The sequence below is a fragment of the Aplidium turbinatum genome, chromosome 5 (genome assembly GCF_918807975.1).
Source record: "Aplidium turbinatum chromosome 5, kaAplTurb1.1, whole genome shotgun sequence".
NCBI lineage: Eukaryota > Metazoa > Chordata > Ascidiacea > Aplousobranchia > Polyclinidae > Aplidium > Aplidium turbinatum.
In genome coordinates, this window is record NC_137476.1 from 20023260 (window position 1) to 20044229 (window position 20970).

Sequence of the window (20970 nt, forward strand, 5' to 3'; positions counted from 1 at the left end):
GTTATGGGTAGCCTAGTAGGTTAAGAACCACTCTCTTGTAGACAATATACTATTTTAAAAAATCTAAAAAGTATTTTTAAAGAGTCTTTTCAATGTCGGAAGTACAATTCTGTCTTGACGTCTCTATTAGGTTATAGATTGCACACAGCGTACCTCTAATCAGTTTGTTTTTATTTCTGACCATAACAAAAAACCTATATATCAAACATAGCAGAGGTCTACAAAAAGGTGAAAGCAACAACGACAACTAAAACGTTTGACCAACGCAACTCGCACTTCATTTAAGATTTAAATTTTATTTATAAGTTATTTTTTTTTTCAATTATATTCTTATTTAATGTTTGTGGATTAGCGTGCTTGTGCATGCCATCATATACTATATTTAAAAGGCTGTTCCCGACAATTTTCACCAAATCAAACGTCATATAAAAACCGTTCAAGTCTACTGAATATTACGTCATGGAAATTCCTAAAGCATGTGCCAAAATTGCACCATCGTTCATAAGACCTGTTTGGACCTGTTTGGGCCTGTTTAAACAGGAAATATTACATCAGCTTAAACACCTGTTGGAATGACTTCATAATTGTCTTTCATTTATTGCGTCACAGTTACTTTCTACGTGAATTTGAGATATTGATATCTATTCTGGTCATTCGTAAAATGATTGTTTGAAAGTTGGCCGCACATTTAACTGTTGGCTTAGTGCTTGCTAGCTGGACAAAGGTTCCGTCTTTGATCCAAGTAATCTGTTGTGTAGTGACAGTTTTTAGGTGTACGGCGTTGCACCAGTCATTTCGATAGCCTCGGGCTAATTTTACTGGAATACACTTTTGAATAGACGTTTCGAAAGTGTGTTTATTTTTGGGTCATTGCATGCAGACGAACGGATTTGGGAATCTTACGTTACAATTTTCCCACGAAGAGATTATGGTTTACCGCTGTGACCATAAAAAATAAAAGACGATTCTCTGTCTAGTGTTTGGCACAGAAGCACTTAGAAGCAAAAAAATAAAAGACGTTTTTGTTAGCTGGTAGGCCAAGAAGCACTTAGAAGCATAAAAAAAATAAAAGACGATTCTCTGTCTAGTGTTTGGCACAGAAGCACTTAGAAGCAAAGAAATAATAAAAGAAGATCTTATTGGTTGGTAGTCTAAAGAAGCAAAGAAAATTAAAGACATTTCTTCTCGGTAGGCAACTGAAGAACTTTAAGCTAAAAAGTAAAGACATTTCTTCTCAGTTTGGTACAGAAGAAAAATAACTTTGACATTTATTGGCAAGAAAGAAGATTAAAGGCAATCCATCTGTGCTTGAAGATTCAAGTGGAAGAATCCAAGCAAGTTTTGTCGACGTTTGGACTTCACATACTCGTACAGCTACGGTATCGTGCATTTAAATTCTTTTTTGTATTTTTACGGTCTTTGCAGTTAAGTTTTTTATAACTACTGTAATTTTGTGTGTTTGTGTAACTTAATTTTTTAATTGTTAAATTTAGCCCTAACATTTAATATGTCTACACTCGGTGGCGACAGGGACTCGACCGCCGTCGACTCGACTGAGTTTAAGCCTGATGATGTTCTTTGCGGTCGGGCAGGCCATTCTGGGGAGGGACCCATTAACGATGAGGCTAAGTCAGTTCGAGAGGCCCGGCATCTTAGACGGGATATTTTGACTCAAATTGGGAAACTTTCTGTAGCCCTAGGTTCTTTGAGTGATAAGCAGGAACTGTTAATTTTTAGATCTAAGTTATCTACTTTAGAAGAGGAATTACGGCATTTCCATGCTCTTTTGAGTAAAATTGTTAACTCTGCAATCTTGGCAGAACTTCGTGATAGGGTAGATCCCGAATTTAACTCGTTAAAAAATAACTTCGAACAAAAAGAAAGTGAGTTGTCAGATAGGTTGGATGCTGACATACATCCTGAGGATAGCGCCTCAAATGTAAGCACTAGGATGTCTGAGAGCTCGTCACGGATAGTTGCACAAATTAACCTACAGTTAAGACGAGAGGAGCTCCAGATCCAAGCTGAGGCCGAAGCAAGAGCTGCTGAGGCCATCGCAAGAGCTGAAGCCATACGAGCTGAGGCTGCCGCACGAGCAGAGGCTGCCGCAAGAGCTGAGGCCATACGAGCTGAGGCCATACGAGCTGAGGCTGCCGCGAGAGCTGAGGCCGACGCGAGAGCTGCTGAGGCCGAAGCGAGAGCTGCTGAGGCCGCCGCGAGAGCCGAAGCTAGAGCTGCTGAGTTCGCACTCAAAGACGCTCAGTTGAGGGCCGAACAACGTAAAGAGGTAGTTTTAGCTGAATATCGTTCTGAGTTGGGCTCCCGGCGTAGCTCTAGGAAGGGCTCTTCTAGGCATTCCAGAAGTGAACATCAATCACAGTTTAATTTACCTAACCTTTTCCACACGCCTGTTCAATCCGTAAGTGGACCTGTACAATCCACATGTTTTCCAGCTGTTTCAGGAGGTCTCGGGGCCGCGGCTAAGGGTCTTCCGAAGGCTGTAGAGCCAAGGTCTGCAAATTACAACCGAACTCCTCCCCCAGAGCGTACAGGTCACGGGGCCGCCATTAGCAGTAATGCTTTGCCCCCTTCACAGTTTTCAGCGCCGCTAGTTTTTGATCGCCCAGCTACACGTAATTTGGGTGGTTGTGAGAGGCGTATCGTGTCTCCTGATTTTAACGTATGTGAGGATCGTGATCGGGCTGTGCATGTGACTGAGCCCACTCAGCCCATTAAGGGATATAGCTTGTCTTCTCCCGCTAAATCGAGTTCTCAACAGCAGGATTGCTTTTTTGAATACCAAAATAGTAGGACGTTCTTCGATAAGGCGGCCTTGATTGGTTACGATGGTAATAATATGCCATTTGTCTTCTTTAAAAATCGTGTTATGGCCTTGATGGCAGCTTCGCCCTTTAAGGGAACTCGTTTGACTTTGTTGCAAGCAGCTTGTGTTAGAACAGCTGCACAAACGATTGCTAATTTGGTTTCTGACACTCCTGGCTTGTCAGAGGAAGACAGGATAGAAATGTCGTTAGCTCGCTTGTCCCAACGTTTTGGGGTTCGTGGAGGTCTTTTCGCAGAACCAGAAATTAGAAAGTATCGCTATGGTAGCAAATTGACTTCTATCTCTTCCAGTGATTTGAAAGAGTTTAAAGATGAATTGTCGCAGTGTTTGCTTTACGCGAAAGCTTATGGTCAGCGTGATAAATTAGAAGGACGTTTTGTTTTGGATTTGGCTAAGCGACTCCCGTTTGACGCTAAGCAGCGTTATCTTGACTTTTTAGGTGATCAGTATGGTAGCACTGAGGAACCTACCTTTCAGAGTTTGTTTGATTTTGTAGTACGGGAGGAAACGCGCAAGTCGACTGATTTTAGCATTATGCTAATGGGCGATTCTGGTGAGTCGCAGCATTTTAAAAAGTTTGGCAAAGGAAAATTGCCTTCATGTCCGGTTAGGCAGACGTCGGTAAAACCCCATGATAATGTGATTTCAGGGAGTTCGCAGTACTCGACTGCTGTTGGCGCACCGCGCGGCGGTGTGGCCAGACGTAGTGACATACCGGCATGTTTTTGTTGTTCGTCACGTGGTCAAGTTGAATATCATTTTTTGTCTAATTGTAAAGAATTTTTGCGCTTGACACCTAAAGATCGGAGAGAAGTCATTGTGAAAGCTGGCAAATGCTTGAATTGTTTGCGCCAGCATATGGTTAGAGACTGTAATCATGCAAATAACTGTCGTAAGTGTGGACCTACCAACGATAGGAAACACTATTTTCTTCTGCATGATTTTTATGTGACGTCACGTGATTCTCTGGATTCGGTCGGTAAAGATGATGCTGGTGCCAGAGTTCCTGTGCGTAATGTTAAGATTGGAAATGTTAAAGCAGCCTTTAACCGCGTTACTGCTGCTCGTGTTTTGAATCCAATGACCGGCAAATCGAAGTTGGTGTATTGTCAGCATGATCCTGGTTCGCAGTTGACCTTTGTTTCGAGTGACTTGGTGTGCGAACTTGGTCTTAAACCGTATGATAAAGCGTCGTTTAAAATGGATACTCTGGCTGGTCAGAAACCTACTTGTGCTGACCTTGTTAAACTCAACATCCAGTCGTTAGAGACTGATGAACTGTTTTGTGATATAACCTCGGTGGTTAACCCAGCTTGGGCTGACGATGTTAAAACTTTACCTCATAAACAAGATTTAAGTGGTTTCCGTCATTTTCATGACGTGAATATGTTTCATTTGAATGATTGTAGTACTGTAGATGTACTGATTGGCAATGACAACGCTTATTTGATGTGGGCAAAAGAAGAACGTGTTGGTGAAAATCGCAGTGAACCGCATGCTTTACTCACTCCTCTCGGTTGGTTGGCTTGTGGTGGTAAGTCACCCTTAGTTGAAAGCGTTGCTAAAGTGTGCAGAGTGCAGACGTCTTCAGAGTCGGATGTCATCTCTGGCTTTCAGCGTAAAATTGAGTCTCGTGATATGGAAATAGCAGACCTGAATAAAGTCATTCAGGATTTGACTTTGCAAAATGAAACCTGTGAATTGTCTCGCAATGATATTTTGGCTAGAGAACTTGTCGAACCGAATATTGAGTTGAAAGATGGTCGATTTGAGATACCTGTACCGTTGAAGGAAGATATTGATTTACCTAACAATTTTGTGTTTGCGTCAGATAGAGCTGCTGATTTAAAGAAGAAGGCTTTAAAACAATCTGAATTCCGAGGAACTTGTGTAAATGATGTAATGTCTTCTTGTCCTGACTTGTCTGCCTTGTTAAACCCTCTGGCAGATGTCTTGGCTAGATTTCGGCTTGAAAGATTTGGTTTCATGGCTGATGTGACCAAATACTTTTTTCACATTTTGGACTCTTCAATTCGTAAGCCCAATTTTATTGAACTGCTTACGTACACAGGCAGTGCCGTTCGGATCGTGAACGAACGCCCTTTGGTACCTTTGAGTGACGACCCTAGGGATTTTACTGTCATCACCCCTGCCTCACTTTTGACCCCATACTTAGACCCATACTGTGCTGTTGGGCAACCACATGATCGTGACCAATTAAGAAGGGATTATCGGTTTAATTTGTCACTTTCTCAGCAGTTTTGGAGTAAATGGATCGATTTTTACTTGCCAGGTCTTCAGGGCCGGAAAAAATGGCTAAAAATGGCCGAGAATTTGGAGCCTGGTCAACTTGTAGTGGTAGGTTCTCTCCAAGACATTGGTAAACGTGGGAAGTATCAACTTGGGAGGGTGCATGAGGTAGTTCCACAAATTAGGAAAGGGAAGCCTGTGGTTCGTAGAGCCAAAGTTGCCGTCTGCAACTATGATGAGAGTACGGGGAAAGTGAAAGTAGACTACGTGTTGAGGGATATTTCGTGCCTCGCCCCCGTAAAGAACACCTAAGTGTTAGGGTTTGAGCCTGGTTTTGTCTGCGGTGGCCGACCCTTGTCTGAGCCCGGAACAGTCGGTTATTAGCGCAACCATTGTATATAGCGTCATTTAGCGTGTACCTATGGTACCAATTTCATGTATCGTCGTGTTTATTCTTATTGCTGTTCATTCTTTGCATGCCCTTTGTATTTGCGTATTAACTTAAACGTGAGTGATTCAAACAATTTGTGTATCATGTGTTTTTATTCATTGGCTCACAATTGTCGTCATTTCTTTTTAGTTATGCCATGTCAGACTGTCATAACTAGGGGCCGCTATGTTCCCGACAATTTTCACCAAATCAAACGTCATATAAAAACCGTTCAAGTCTACTGAATATTACGTCATGGAAATTCCTAAAGCATGTGCCAAAATTGCACCATCGTTCATAAGACCTGTTTGGACCTGTTTGGGCCTGTTTAAACAGGAAATATTACATCAGCTTAAACACCTGTTGGAATGACTTCATAATTGTCTTTCATTTATTGCGTCACAGTTACTTTCTACGTGAATTTGAGATATTGATATCTATTCTGGTCATTCGTAAAATGATTGTTTGAAAGTTGGCCGCACATTTAACTGTTGGCTTAGTGCTTGCTAGCTGGACAAAGGTTCCGTCTTTTATCCAAGTAATCTGTTGTGTAGTGACAGTTTTTAGGTGTACGGCGTTGCACCAGTCATTTCGATAGCCTCGGGCTAATTTTACTGGAATACACTTTTGAATAGACGTTTCGAAAGTGTGTTTATTTTTGGGTCATTGCATGCAGACGAACGGATTTGGGAATCTTACGTTACAATTTTCCCACGAAGAGATTATGGTTTACCGCTGTGACCAAAGGCCTGGCCGCTTTTTTTTGGCAAATATCAAGCCATAAAGCATAAACTTACCTGGGATGAGGAAATAGCGACGTCTTGGGCTGTGGCATCGTATGTCCAATGTGTTTGGACCAAATGGAGGATATGAAAGATTGCGTTCACAAACAACAACAGCCAGTTGTATACGCTCAATCTCGACCTGAATCGCACATCCATCATTAACCATAACAAACTTAACTCAATAAAGATCACAGTCTTCAACTACTGATTAAACGATAAAAGTTTGCAAAATCGACATTTTCAGGAAACGTTGTACCAAGGTAGCCTATTTTGCTAAATAAATCTGGTCACTACCACTTCTGTCCATATCAAACGTTGGTGTCATAAAATACAAAATAATTAAGTGGCCTACTTTTTACACTTGCAACTTTTAAAGGCCTGAATATAAGTAGTAAAACGTGACAATAAGTCAGTATTTGCGCGTGCGCACTCACCCATATTTACGTTGACCATTCCCTTTTTCCATTGACTTAAAAAGCTGGGCTGCATATATAAGACCCCAAACAAAAACTTGATGCAAACAGTAAAACAGCCACACCATGGCGCGAGTGAGCACAGTGATCTGGTCTGGAGGAAGCTTCCAAAAGTACCAAGTCGAACTACATCCAGCACCTGATCTGCCTTCCAAATCACATGTCAAGTTATAATATTGTAATTGCGCTTCAGAAATAATGTAAGCTACCGTAACTGAGCATTAAATGGAACATAACTATCTGAAAGATTTCATCGTAAAGCAATAGCCTAAATATTCCTTCTGTTTGATGTGACATTAAAACCTATGTTTGATTTAAAAAAAATATAGATTACGTAGCTTGCATGTAGCCTAGTTTCATTTCTTGATGGTTTGTTATGCAGAAATAAGATTAACTCCACTCCAAAATTGGAGCCAAATACAAATAACGTGAATTGTTGGTATGGAGAATTTCCATAAACTACAAGTTTGACATGCCAATTTTGAAACGTCGGTATTTTGCAAAAAAAAAAAAAAAACAGTGTTCTTGAGCAGTATCAAATCAACATGTTTATGAGCTTTGCGTTCTGGAGACGTTTTTTTCATTGCACCATAAACGCGGACGTGAAACAAGTTAACTTAAATAAAATCACTCATCAGCCCCAAATTTGTGCCTACTCCTAGAATGCTCCAGTAGGCTACGTAGCTTAACATCGCTCAAGATTTTAATACTTTCTTGGAAGAATGTATGCAGTTTTCGATAATTGTGTTTTGGTTAGTGCTCAATTAAATTTTTAAAGCACCGTTTACCTTTTTTTAACTTGTGGGTATAAACCAGGGATATCTCGGCTGGATATCTGACAAGCGGAGTGTAAAAATGTTGCCAGACATTTTTTAAATTAAAAAAAAAGTCTCATTTTGGCATTTGTAAAGTAGTAGTTGCCCAAAACTTTCCCGTAAATAAACGGACAAGCTTTGGGCGAGCACCACTCTTTAAAAATGCCAAAAAAATTGTTTTTCTAAAAATGTAAAAAATATTTGGCAACACTTTTACACTCCGCTTGTCAGATATCCAGCCCAGTAGCGCACCCAGAAAAAAAGTTTGGGGGGGGCTAATTCAGAAATGTCGGCCGAGTGATTTGCGACAATAGTGACAGTGACAATAGGCCAATACCCATCCCTTGATTAATATTTAAAGGCACTCACAGCCAGTAGCGTAGCCAGGAATTTTGAAGGGGGGGGGAAGGGTTTGACGGCCGGCGGGCGAAGCCCGACGGCGTGTTAGCCTAAGACGACACCCAGCGGCGGGAAGTCTGGGGGGCCTCCCGCAAAAAATTTTGAAAAATTACTTTGAATTGGTGCATTCTGAGAACATTTTCAACAACAATGTGGGTATGAACATTCCTGTAAAATGGTGCTGTCTGGTGGCATAGCAAAAGGATAAAATCATGTTTTCTTCGGCATTTTTTCGAAATAAAACTAGGTCTCTATGTTTTCTTGTTGCTAATTCCTGGCTGAGATATTTGAATGTTTGGTATTGGCAAAACTCGCTCTTTTAATGCAGTTTCGCTTAAAATTAGGCAAACTTTGTTTTAAAGACATAAAGAAACTGAAAGCATCATTTTCAATATCGTGACGTAACACGCGTGCCGAAGGGAGGGTGTTGAAATCCCCCCCCCCTTGGCTACGCCACTGCTCATAGCCCACAACCCACCGGTTGCCGATACATCAGGATTCGTTCTCTCAATCAGATTAGAAGTTGGCCTAGTGAACCCCATGCTACTAGCACCATCAGCTTCCTCGTCCCTATGTCCACTCTTGCAATCTTCTATAGATCTCGACGTTTTCGTCATGTATGACAAAATAGAATTAGATTTTCGTTTGCCAACACAAATAAGTGCGAAAACAACAATTAGCACAAAAACACTTTGAAACAAAACACTAAATTTGTAAACAATAAATTTGATGTGGACGTTTTCTCTAAAAAACAAACAAAACAAAACATTACAAAACATTCAAATTTAGTTCGTTTGTTTGTTTTGTTTTGTTTATCTTTATCCTGCATTGCGGGAAAGCGGACTTGAGCGCTATGCATCGGTGTACGCCTTCCGACGTACACCTGACCCACGCTGCAGCCGACAGCAATGTCTGTTTCCGGTTGTCTACTTTACTTATGACTTAAATTTGGTACTACCCATTACTCGAAATCGATCACTGGGTAGAGGCAATTATCGTAAAGTTTCTTGCCCAGAGAAACAACAGCAAGTGCGGGTGGCTGGAGTCGAACATGCAAGCTCTCGACTGCAAGCCCAACGCGCTAACCACTCGGCCACGGCCACTATTTTCAACTAAAGTCCCAGACGCCTTCGTCTCTCTGCTCAAACGTCGTCAACAGTTTTACATGTCCGTGTGATTCGGCATTGACGTACCGTACGGTACATCGGTACGTATGTCCACCAGACAGTTGACCACGAGAGTACAGGAGCATCTGAAGTTTATAGGGAGTTAAAGAAAAGTGCCATCAAAGACCATATCATGGAATGTTCTTTTTGCTCTGATCGAAAATTCTCTGCCGACTCATTTAAAATTTTACGCAAAGACAAATCCCAATTTGACACCAAAATTTAGGAAGCACTGTTAATCAAACGCTATAACTCAAATTTAAACAAACAATTATTTGCTGGTCGAGTCCATTCTCTTCAACATTTAGCCTACTTGATGTATCATCTTCCCCGTGGAGCAAGTTTTTTCGTAGGTAGTTATTTATTTAGTTGCATTTTCCTAATGTATTTTACCTTCAAGAAGTTGAAATTTATTGCATTTTTATAAATATTTTCAGATTCTTGATGAGGGCTTAAGTTAAACCGAAAATATTCAACTGTTAAAACTATTTTTAAGTTAAATATGTAAAATATATTGTTATAATGCTCAGCCCTGTTGTATTGTTGTGTCTTATTCATACCTAACCTGTAAGCAAAATGTATAGGCTAAATGAGGAACATAAAAAAGCTTCATTTTTAGTGGCGGGTTTGGAGGGGGCTTGAGCCCCCTTAGCCCCATGCTGGGTGCGCTACAGATCCAGCCGAGTTGGTCATCCCTTCCCTGGTATTAATACCAAGAGGTAGCCTAACCGCGGTGCTGTAGTTACCGCAATATGCTAAATATTTCTGAAAAAAAAAATGCTGGCAGGACGGACATAACTAAAATAATTTTTCTTGACTTATGAAACAGCAGAGATCAGAGATGATTGGTAAAAAAATATAAGAATTTTTCAGTTTCAGCGTAATTGTTAGGCAAAATAATACAACTGTCTTTTATGTACAGTATGTTGCTAACCTGGTATGGTTGTATCGTTGCAATACATCGGTTCTGGAAGGAGTCGCTCCATCGTGTTGTTAACGTCATAATACTGATAGCCAGACTGCGCGTTCCAACCTTGAGATATTCCTGTAAGACTCATGATGTTTCAGTTGTCGATTAAACAACCTAAAGTCTATTATTTAGACCAGGGGTGACGAACCTTTTTGCGGTCGCGGGCCACTTTGTCAAATACACATGAGTTATCGGGCCACACAACTTTTTAATCGTAGGCTATAACCTACTATGAAATATTTTAAAAGCGACTCAAGATATTGTTCATGAAAAGTGACAAACGGCAGATGAAAGTAATAAAACCCACACAGTTGAAATTATCTTACGCAGAATCGAAACATACAACAGTAAAAAATAAAAACAATTCAACTTGAGAAAAAAGGATAGAGCAACAGTACTTGCACTGATAATGAAGACAGTCTAATTTTCGAGGCGTTTGCTTTCATATAAGTGTGATTTCTTCTTTTTTTCTGGCTCAAATCCTTTTTGCTCAAGTTGGCTAAATGTTTCGACCATTTTGCTCCGAAACAACAAATCAGTTAATGAAATTTCTTTTTCAAACAACAAACAAAAGCCCATGCGAATCATACAGCTGAAGCTATCTAATGCAGCATTGAAGCATAAAATATTAAAAAATAACATTGAAGCATTGAATTTTTTTGCTTAGTGGGATTTTTGGAAAGTTTTTTGCTTGACTAAGCATTCAATATTAGGTCGAACAGACGATGAGGCAACTCTCAACTGCATACTAAGATTTTCATCTGTCAGCCTCGACCTGTAACGACCTGTAGCAAAGGAAAGGTGTACTAGTGAAGGCATAAAACAGCTTTGGGATGTCTTTTGTCCATAATGCATGAGCGATTGTCAAATTGTTTTGCGGGCCGCACAAAATTCTTTGACGGGCCGCATGCGGCCCGCGGGCCGCAGGTTCGTCACCTCTGATTTAGACCTATAATTCAATTACTTTTCAAGATTTTTATGATAAGCTGAAATATAAACTTATCGAACCTGATTCATCGTGTACAGAGCGAAATAGAGAGAACGAAATTTCACATGCAACACAATTTTGAATAAAGTTATAATAATGTAGGTAAGTAATTGTAATTGTAATAATAATAAACGTAGGCAAACGAAACGGAATCTGAACGTTTCAAAATAATTTCTTTTCTTGTAATCCAAAAGCTGATGATTCCTATCTGAAAAGTTATCATTGTATTAATAATAAGAATTCCCAGATTATGCCTTTTATGCTTTATGTAAAGCTTTCTCAATTATGTATGTAATTTTTCAAATGGCTGTGCTTTCAACGTCTCGTCGAAAAAGTTCAGCTTGGATTATTTCAGTTTAAAAATTTTTCCTACTCAAACATAAGTTTTTTTAAAAGTGAGAATGATGAAACAGTTAAGTAGTCAGATTAGGCGTAAGCCTATCACGCCTACGTATGAAATATTACACCTGCTCTACTCAAGTGGAGGGTGGTGACTGATGGATAGCGTGCTCAACGTGAGATAACGCATCTTTCAAGACTTTTCAAAATACAGTGATGGTATTTCAAAAAGTATAAGGTAATTAAAGTATTGTGTGGTTTCAACGCAAAATTTCCTTTTTTAGGATTTCATTTAATCATAAAACAAGAAAGCAAATTTTTGTTTTTCGACAGTCGATTGTAGCAAGAATTGATAGCGATAGACACCGTGTTTCGCTCATGAGACTGGGCTCTTCAGTATCGCACCACTCATTCATGTCACAAGGTATATTAATGCTATTATTACCGTTGTGGCATGAATTAGTGGTGCGATACTGACAAGCCCAGCCTCATGGGCGAAACACGGTGTCTATCGCTGACAATTCTTTCTACAATCGTATACCGAGAAACATATAGTTGATTGGATGTCATCAATTGAAACAAAAACAAAACCAAACTAACAAATATCCAAGCCTGCAAAAAGACGTCCTAAAATTCTAGGTAGGCTACTGCACTGAAGACTACACTACGTAGCCATGTTCGAAGATATAGCAGTTATTACAGTTTACTGCTGATACTGAACATAATAAGTTTTAAACCATAAACTGACGTAACTCAGCAACAACACTACATTTAACATTATAAAAACAAAATACAAAAAGCGAACGTTTTCGGCTAGTCATATAGCCCTTTTCAAGCCTATAAGAAAAATACATTTTTAAAATAAATGCTAAAGAATCATATAGTATCACAGCAAAAATATGGTCAAATCTAAACATTTGAGGAACTGTCTCGCTCTCACAAAATGATAACTGAAAATTACACAGTACAACGGGTCAAGTATTTCAGAGGTAAAATTAATTGATTGTTCAGACAAGGACTCAGGCAGATTACGCAAAAAGGACAGAAGCACAAGAGATAGTGGCACAAAACAAAGTAAATGCGAGAAGCATAAGCCGTGATAATTCAATCAAAAAACTGCTAAAAGGTAAGAAGCTCCGCAAGCAAATAATTGCCTGTTGAGCCCCTGGATTTAAAGATTTTCTAACGTCGTGTATAAGTTCACTTGCTCGCATGATGCGAGATCGTCATACATTGGTATGACCACACGACATTTGGTGACGAGAGTGGGAGAGCATTTGAATTTAGCTAATTTTAATAAAAACAGTGCAATTAAAGACCATATTAGGAACTGCCAATCGTGCTCAAACAATATACCGTCATTACAGTCTTTCAAAATTGTTCGTAAGTGTTTGTCCGAATTCGACACCAAGATTCACTAGGCATTGATCATCAAATCTTTAAACCCAGGGCTCAACAGGCAATTATTTGCTTGCGGAGCTTCTTACCTTTTAGCAGTTTTTTGATTGAATTATCACGGCTTGTGCTTCTCGCATTTACTTTGTTTTGTGCCACTATCTCTTGTGCTTCTGTCCTTTTTGCGTAATCTGCCTGAGTCCTTGTCTGAACAATCAATTAATTTTACCTCTGAAATACTTGACCCGTTGTGCTGTGTAATTTTCAGTTATCATTTTGTGTGAGCGAGACAGTTCCTCAAATGTTTAGATTTGACCATATTTTTGCTGTGATACTATATGATTCTTTAGCATTTCTATTAAAAATGTATTTTTCTTATAGGCTTGAAAAGGGCTATATGACTAGCCGAAAACGTTCGCTTTTTGTTTTTTGTTTTTATAATGTTAAATGTAGTGTTGTTGCTGAGTTACGTCTGTTTATGGTTTAAAAGAGTTACCTCTCTACCCAAATTGTATAATAAGTTTTTGAACAAAACACTGTTTAATTTTGTGCTGTGAAAAAATTACTTTGTTTTGTGTCGTTTTGAATGAAGATTCTCTGCAAAGGAAATTAATTTCGTTTCATTTAAATGAATATCGTCAACTGCAGCCCATATACACTACCCATCTAAAAAATATTGTATTGTTACTCTTCATCTCAGGATAAATCAATAAAACACAATTTAGGTTTTATTTTTCTTAGTTTCTATTTGGTTTATGAGTTTGTCGGAGGTTTTCAGTTAAAAAAAATACCACAAAATCATAAAAATGGCTTTATAGATACGAAATAAAGTGAAAAAGTTGAGCATTGCAAAGCAATGGATACCTGGAGGTACGGCCTAATTTGTAACATTTTGCAGATTTTGAATAATGCTACTGCCATTATCTGACTGAAATTTTATTTGATTTTTAACCTTTTGCTGACTCGTAATGATATAAAGGCTTTTTGTTGCCAGAATTTGCATTGGGGAAGGAGTAAAAATTGAGAAAAAGTAAGTTAAAAACGTTCAATCAGACTGTTAGCAAGGAGCTCACACTCTGACTGCCGAAATCAAATTGCCTGTTTTTTTAACGCTTGGTGATGTTCAAACGCAATTTGTTACCTAAGAAGATAGTAAATTATTATTTTTGCTCAATTCTATTCAGCCAGTTACCAAGAGTTGGCAAAATCTGAAAACGTCTGCGGAATTTAACCAATCAGGACGTATCTCCAGATATAGCCATGTGGGTAGCAAAAGGTAATTCAGCTGAAGATAATAACTCCAAACAAGAGGAAGATTTACGAACAAAACGGATAACTTTAGATATTGTATAGCTTAACTTATATTGGATACATTGAATCACAATTATGAACTTTTGTGTATCGTTTTAGGCTTTCATGGCGGGTGCGTGTTTGGCTGAAAAATCGATACTGTGTAAAGATAAAAAGAGTAAAAGTTTGACATGATCACGTTTTGAATAACGTGACCAATTGCAGAGCGGCCTGCTTAGTCTAACTTAAAGCTGGAGTTGGATTACGATGAATCGTTTCATTTAAACCAGCCTCAAATAAAACGTTTTTAAGAGAGGATTACAAGTTTCTTAGTTTTCTTAGTTAAACTTATATTTGTAATGCATATTTTCCAAATATTTGAAATCGTAAAAACACAAATATGTTTTTAATAGTTCATAGATAGGCTATAGCTCTGAGTTCAACAATGTTCAACATAATGATTGTTTTACAAATACTTACCCCATCCCCACATCGCTCCCAGCAAAGCTATGATGAATAAAATTGACCCGAACCAAGCAAGAACGTCATGACGGGACAATATTGATCCTGAAAAGATAAAAAAAAAGTTGAATTGATAAACCATTTCAAAGCCAACAGTTCCTCGTTACTCTGCGCAGTAAAATGCGTGAAGGTTGTTAGGCTATAACTAAATTATTGTGGAAGATTTAAATAGCACAGTAGCCTACTTTAAGAAAGTTTTTTGTGATCAAAAATATAAATATTTTGGACTCAGATCTGAAATCAAATGATTTTTTCCAAATATTTAAAACGCAAATAGGCTACCTTAGGCTACTACTTAATCAGCAGTCTTGCAGGACGCATTTCAATCTTAGGAATATAACATTTCGATGCTCCATATTACTTGGCGTGATTTTTCCAGTAGAGAGTTTGTCTTGTATATTATAATTGTAGTAAAAAACTTTTGGATATGATGTGTATAACACATTGCTTGACAGTTTTTGTTGTTGTGCGTAGTAGCCTACTGTAAAATGCGGTGCAGGCTAGTTACAACTAAATTATTAATTGTATGTGATTTGCATACTGTTATAAGAATCTTTGTGATGAAAAATGTGAATATTTTGAAGTCACTGATCTTACTAAACTCAGATCTAAAATAAAAAAAAATTTTCCAAATTTTTAAAGTAGGTTACTATTGTATAAAAGGCTGCTGCTCAATCAGCAGCCGTGCGGGACGAATTTTAATCTTGTGAATATAAACGTCCTATGTTCCATATTGCTTGGCGTAATTTTTCATTAGAAATTTGTTTTTATATATTCCTAGTAAAAAACTTTTCATATCATATGCAAGTTTATAACACATGCATATTGCATAACTCTCAATCTTCGCATTTCTTTCGCAAGTTTGTTCAACTTCAAGGCATGGTTTATAACTTACTCTCGTAAGATCAGGATATTTAGGCTACAACATGTCATTTTGTATAAGGTCGGTAATTGTGAGACAAAATTTAATTTTTCCCGTTAAAAATGTTGTTTAGTCCGTTCCATTCAAGGTCCTAATCGATTATTGTCAAATGGTGACGGATGATTGTTAGTTGGATAATGGTTTTTCAACCAAAATTGCAGATAACTTTACGAACTTTTCAGTATTTGGTCTGAGAATGTGAGTCCTGACATAGTTCTGACGCAGCAAGACTCTGCCAATATTCAAGTCAAATCCACCATTTTTAGAGCTTGGTTTTAATTTTTGTGAAGTGTTTATCTAAACTTCTGAGTTGCTGGTTGTTTTCTTAAACATAAGCAGCAAAGACCAACAGTAATAGGAGAAGAGCTGGTCAGTTGACACACTTTTTACATTTGTTCACTTTGCGCAAAAAGTAGCCTAAACATGACAAAAACTTGAAATTGTCAAGTTTAGTGGTAGTTGTAGTTGTAATTTAGCTACATTATCTCATCTATTCATTAGTAATCTTTCAGATTTGATTTCCATTAAGGATAGTCTGGGGGATTTCCTGACTAAGAAGTCAGGAGATTCTATTTGAATAATTTATTTGAATAAAGTCAGATTCTATTTGAATAAGGCACTAATGATGCTCTACAGTTAGAGTGAAATGCATATGCCAATAGGGCTCTGCTGATTTTCCATGTATTTTTGTAATAAAGAATGATCTTTCAGATTTGCATCTTTTACATTTTAGTTATAGAACGCAATTTAAAAGGTGTACAAAAGTGTATCAACTCTCCAGCCACCGCAGGTAAGTTGATACACAGCAGGTCAATTGATACACTACTTAAACTGCATAATGTGCTAAAAGATAACTTTTAAAATACAACGTTACAAGCATCTTTATAACACATCAATATGTTATGAGCTATATCTTGGCACACCGGATCAAAAATCGGTATTATAAAATCTATATGCTGATTTAATGCTTTTCTGCAAATTTTATCGCAAATGAATAAAGTTTTTGCGACCTTTACAAAGAATTTCTCTCTTTTTTCATTTGTAACCAATATTTCGTTGTAATCACAGCCATGGAAAAACAGTGAATGCTCATGGGCTACAGACTAACGTTTCCATTTCTAAATTAAGCATTGATCAACGACCTGCTGTCTCAAAAGAATTAAGTTGAACATACACAGGCTTATGAAAAGATTTTAGTCGTTTGTATGAAATTTTTTCAGTTAGGAACCGAACCTTTGTGCGACTCCCTTTGAAATTGCAAACGACACAGCTTTGCGTGGTACAGTTTGAAAATCATTGTAAATACACAAATAAAACAGAACTAATTTTTTAATGTCGTAATTTATCAATCATGCTGCAAATTCGGAAACTTTCGCGGGCCCCCTGAAAAGCCTCAAGGACCCCTTAGTGATTTATGGACCCCAGGTTAAGAACCCCTGATCTAAGACGATGTAAAAACTGTTTAAACGTAAAAATCCACTGGCATTTTGCTTGCTTACTAAACATGTCCTCTTTTTGGGTGATGAAAATATGGTAGGCCTAACATCATGCACACAAGCAAAAACAAATCATCATAGGACAATGAAAAAATAATTCTACACTGGCTTATTAGTAGCCTACTGATGCATTAAGGATTAATGTAAATTTTATCGATGAATAAAAACGTGTACAACACTGTATAAAAGTAGAAAAAACTTGACATAAAATAATAAAACTTATTGAATAGGCACTATAAAAAACATATCACTTAAAAATTGTATTTGGTTATACCTTTACCAATACAGTACATAACGCAGGTCAGTTGATACACGTGTATCAACTGATTCCTATTTATAAATAACAATAAAATGTCCATTTTTGAAGTTTACTTATGCAGGTAAGTAAATAAAAAATATCTTATCTTAAAATCTTTATTTTTGATTAAGTTAAAACACATCCATCTTTCCTGAAAAATTTGCTGATTTTTGCAAGACGACAATAAAAAGTATTAAAAAAATTTACTTACAAACTAAACATTTTGTATTTTCAAATTACACCATAGTCTTTCGGGAAAATTCCTTTCATTATATTTTCACTGTGGTTTTTACCCTGAAATATCGCTAGCTGGCAATACTTTTTCCGAAAAGTTTTATTTTTCCATAGAAGGGAGATGTATCAACTGACCATCCGTATCAACTTACCCGCACATCACTTACTCCTCCCACATCCTAAAGCGCCCGTCATCATAACTTGCAAGCTGAACGCTGACTTATTAATTTTTTTTGTCTTTTAAAGCCTAATTCATCGCCATTCCATGGATGCTCTTTGATACAGCTTTTATGATATACCCTATCTCATCACAACGATTATAGAGGCCGACGTTTGATAAAAATATTATAGTGTTTGTGACGCTTAAGTCGTCTGTGAATTATTTTGAAATTTATCTGACACATTCTTTTTCGTGTCTAATCTTAATTCTCACAATGTTTACTGCACTTCCAAGGATATTCGATGAAGTTTAAGGAGTTTTATCACTGACCATTCTCTGGTCTTCCTCTGATCAGTGCCTCCATTCTAGCACTGTTCCCAACCTAATCCCTGAAGATGACATGCCGCTCTTTGGTTCGTCCCAAAAGTCACCCAAAGCAGATTTTTGTTCTTTATCTTGGATCAAAGTCTAGCCACTTTGGACTGTGTTGTGAATGAAGTCTATCGCAATTTTTCGATACACATTTTTCAACGTATGAAAACTTTTAATGTTGGGTCTTTTCCAAATTATTCAGTTTAATAACACCTCTCTGCTATACTAAACCATTTAGCAGGTTTATAAACTATACACTGCAAGGAAATCTGGGCAAAGTAAATCAGGACCATTATTTTTTAACTGGCTTTCATAATTTTTAATCAATTGGATCAAACAATACCATTCACTCTATAATAGCATATCATATTCATAACTCTGCAATAGAGTTGTAGCTCGCTTACCGTTCTTCACACTTTGCTGTAAAGTCAATTCTTTCCCGTTCTGCTCCACGGCTTCAAGGGATTTTGAATCAATTTCCATTTTACTTATAAAGACAAGTTTATAATGGTAGGCCTACTCTCCTGCGTAGTAAAACTTATCATAAATATTTTGAAAACTTATTAGACAAGTAAATTTCAATCCTGGAACTCTGTTTCAAGACTTACTGTATGAAGGAAAGTGAAATACATTTTGTGGATATCCTTAAGCTCCCAGAATCGCTCATTCAACTTAAGTTCATGCTTGATAATCCTACGTTATACAATGCCACGCAAAAAATGTTTTTACTGTTTGTAACTGTTCAAAACCGTGTCTAAAATTTGCATTTGAATGGGTTTGACCTCAGGATTAGAATTTTAAGATTTATTGAGAGGCACACCAGCAACTGACACTTTGTAGACATTAATGTTAAAAGTGGTGTCGCCTGTCGACTACCTGGTACACAAGGCCGTTGATAGGATAAATTGGGCCCTGTACCAATGAGATCCCGGCCCAAAATTAAAACTTTTCAAAAAAAACAAACTATATTCAAAGAATATGCGGTTGTCTCTTTAAGTCCCCGGACCCCTTGGAAAGAATACGAGACCGTAAAATCTTCTCGGGACCGGGACCCAAAAGTATTGCCTTTACGTTCAAGATAAAAGAAATAATCACATTTACGTTTTGGTTTGATTTTATTTATTGATAAGACTGTTAGGCTTACATAACGAATTTTTAGTTGAAACAAAACAAAGTTCTTTATAAAACTTCAATGTAAACAAAATTGTTTTCTCCAATACGAAGTAGCTAAGGCAAAAAAGTTTGTCGTGGAAATGAAACTAAATATTACATTTTTTGTTTAGCCCCACGTAGGCCTATTAACCCTACGTTACTACGCTATTGTAGCCTATACTATGTGGAATTAAAATAGCCCATTGGTTTGAATTGTAGGCTAATTTGCTAATCCACGCAGTGTCAGATAGCGTTCTTTCAAATTTCTTCAAAAACATACATTTTGCTCTGAAATCAGAGCATCGTCAGTTTTAAATGTCATCTTATGTCTTCACCACGATTTAAAGTGCCAGTAGGCAACCTGACTGAATTAACTTCCAGTAGCATCACCACTGAAGCGCGATGCACTCATGCCTTTTTCTAAGATGCGATAGAATAGAGATAGCTACTCAGGCTGTTTTTGAAAAAGTAACAAAAATACGTTAGGCGTTTTGGAGCAACATATATTTTCTCTTTGTTTTGATTTTCTACCCAGTATCCCTTTGTAGTTTGACTTGTGGAATTAAATTCTGGAATGGTTATCATTTACGTTTTGTTGAGTCTTGATCAGCATTCAGCAAGTGTCCAGTGCTTATGACGGTAATTGACACCAATCTATATGACTAAATACTGAAAACCAACATTGTTGGCGATGTCTGTAAAGTGTACAGCGTACACCATTAAGATACAAACGCAAGATTAAGCAATTTTCTTTGGTCTGGCCAAAAACTGAAAAAAATGCGATTGTTTTGTCTCAAAAAAAAATAAGTCTTGCTCTCTTCTCTCGTTAAATTAGTTTAACCTATCATGCGTAATTACCTATTGTACAAATGTGTCAAAGGGCTGCTGCAAATTTAAGGAGACGGAAAGAATTTGGTGACTTATCCATTTTTCTAGGTAAAAATACATCACACAGTTTGATTAATTAACGGACATATCTTGGTAAAAAAAGAAGATAAGAAGTGAAAAGTGTCGTATCATGAATCGTCGTCGTCGTCTGAGCTTCTGGGGCCAAGGGTCTATCCTTTTACCACCCCAGATTCACGATGTTCCCGGACTACACTGGAAGGCTGCTAGAGAGCAGCCAGTCTTTAGTTTCATCATCCATGACGCGCAGACCTTCCACTCCGTTAGGTGGCTTGAAGATGGTACAGTCATTGATGATGTGGTCTGCGGTCTGTTCCTCGGCACCACATTCACAGAGGGAGGAAGAAGCCATTCCCCATTGGTGCATGGTTGAGCGGAAAAGCCCGACGCCCGTACGGAGACGGTTGAAGCGCACCCATGCCTGTCTCTGTAGTGTCAGGCCGATGGGGCGTGTGTCGGCATCGGGGATGAATGAATGGAGTCTGGTGGTGCTTGACCTCCATTCAGAATTCCATTTATGGTCCGCCCAAGTAACCGCAGAGATGTCTTGTTCATCAGCTTCGTTGATCAGAAGCCGAGCGGCTGGCACGAATGGGGATGAATGGGGACCCATTCGTGCCAGCCGCTCGGCTTCTGATCAACGAAGCTGATGAACAAGACATCTCTGCGGTTACTTGGGCGGACCATAAATGGAATTCTGAATGGAGGTCAAGCACCACCAGACTCCATTCATTCATCCCCGATGCCGACACACGCCCCATCG

The 20970-nt window shown here is 38.1% G+C and overlaps 1 protein-coding gene across 1 annotated transcript in view; it reads right to left on the reverse strand.

The window, feature by feature from the left end:
- Positions 1-18675, reverse strand: part of LOC145770271 (uncharacterized) — a 34990-nt gene extending 16315 nt beyond the window's left edge. Inside the window, exons 1-5 of the mRNA XM_082581868.1 lie at positions 18554-18675; positions 14626-14712; positions 10098-10208; positions 6745-6931; positions 6323-6449 (exon numbers count right to left, since the gene is read on the reverse strand). Of these exons, the coding sequence (XP_082437994.1) occupies positions 6323-6449; positions 6745-6931; positions 10098-10208; positions 14626-14712; positions 18554-18632 (591 nt within the window). The 5' untranslated portion in view covers positions 18633-18675. The remainder of the gene's footprint in view (positions 1-6322; positions 6450-6744; positions 6932-10097; positions 10209-14625; positions 14713-18553) is intronic.
- Between the last annotated feature and the right edge of the window lie 2295 nt (positions 18676-20970).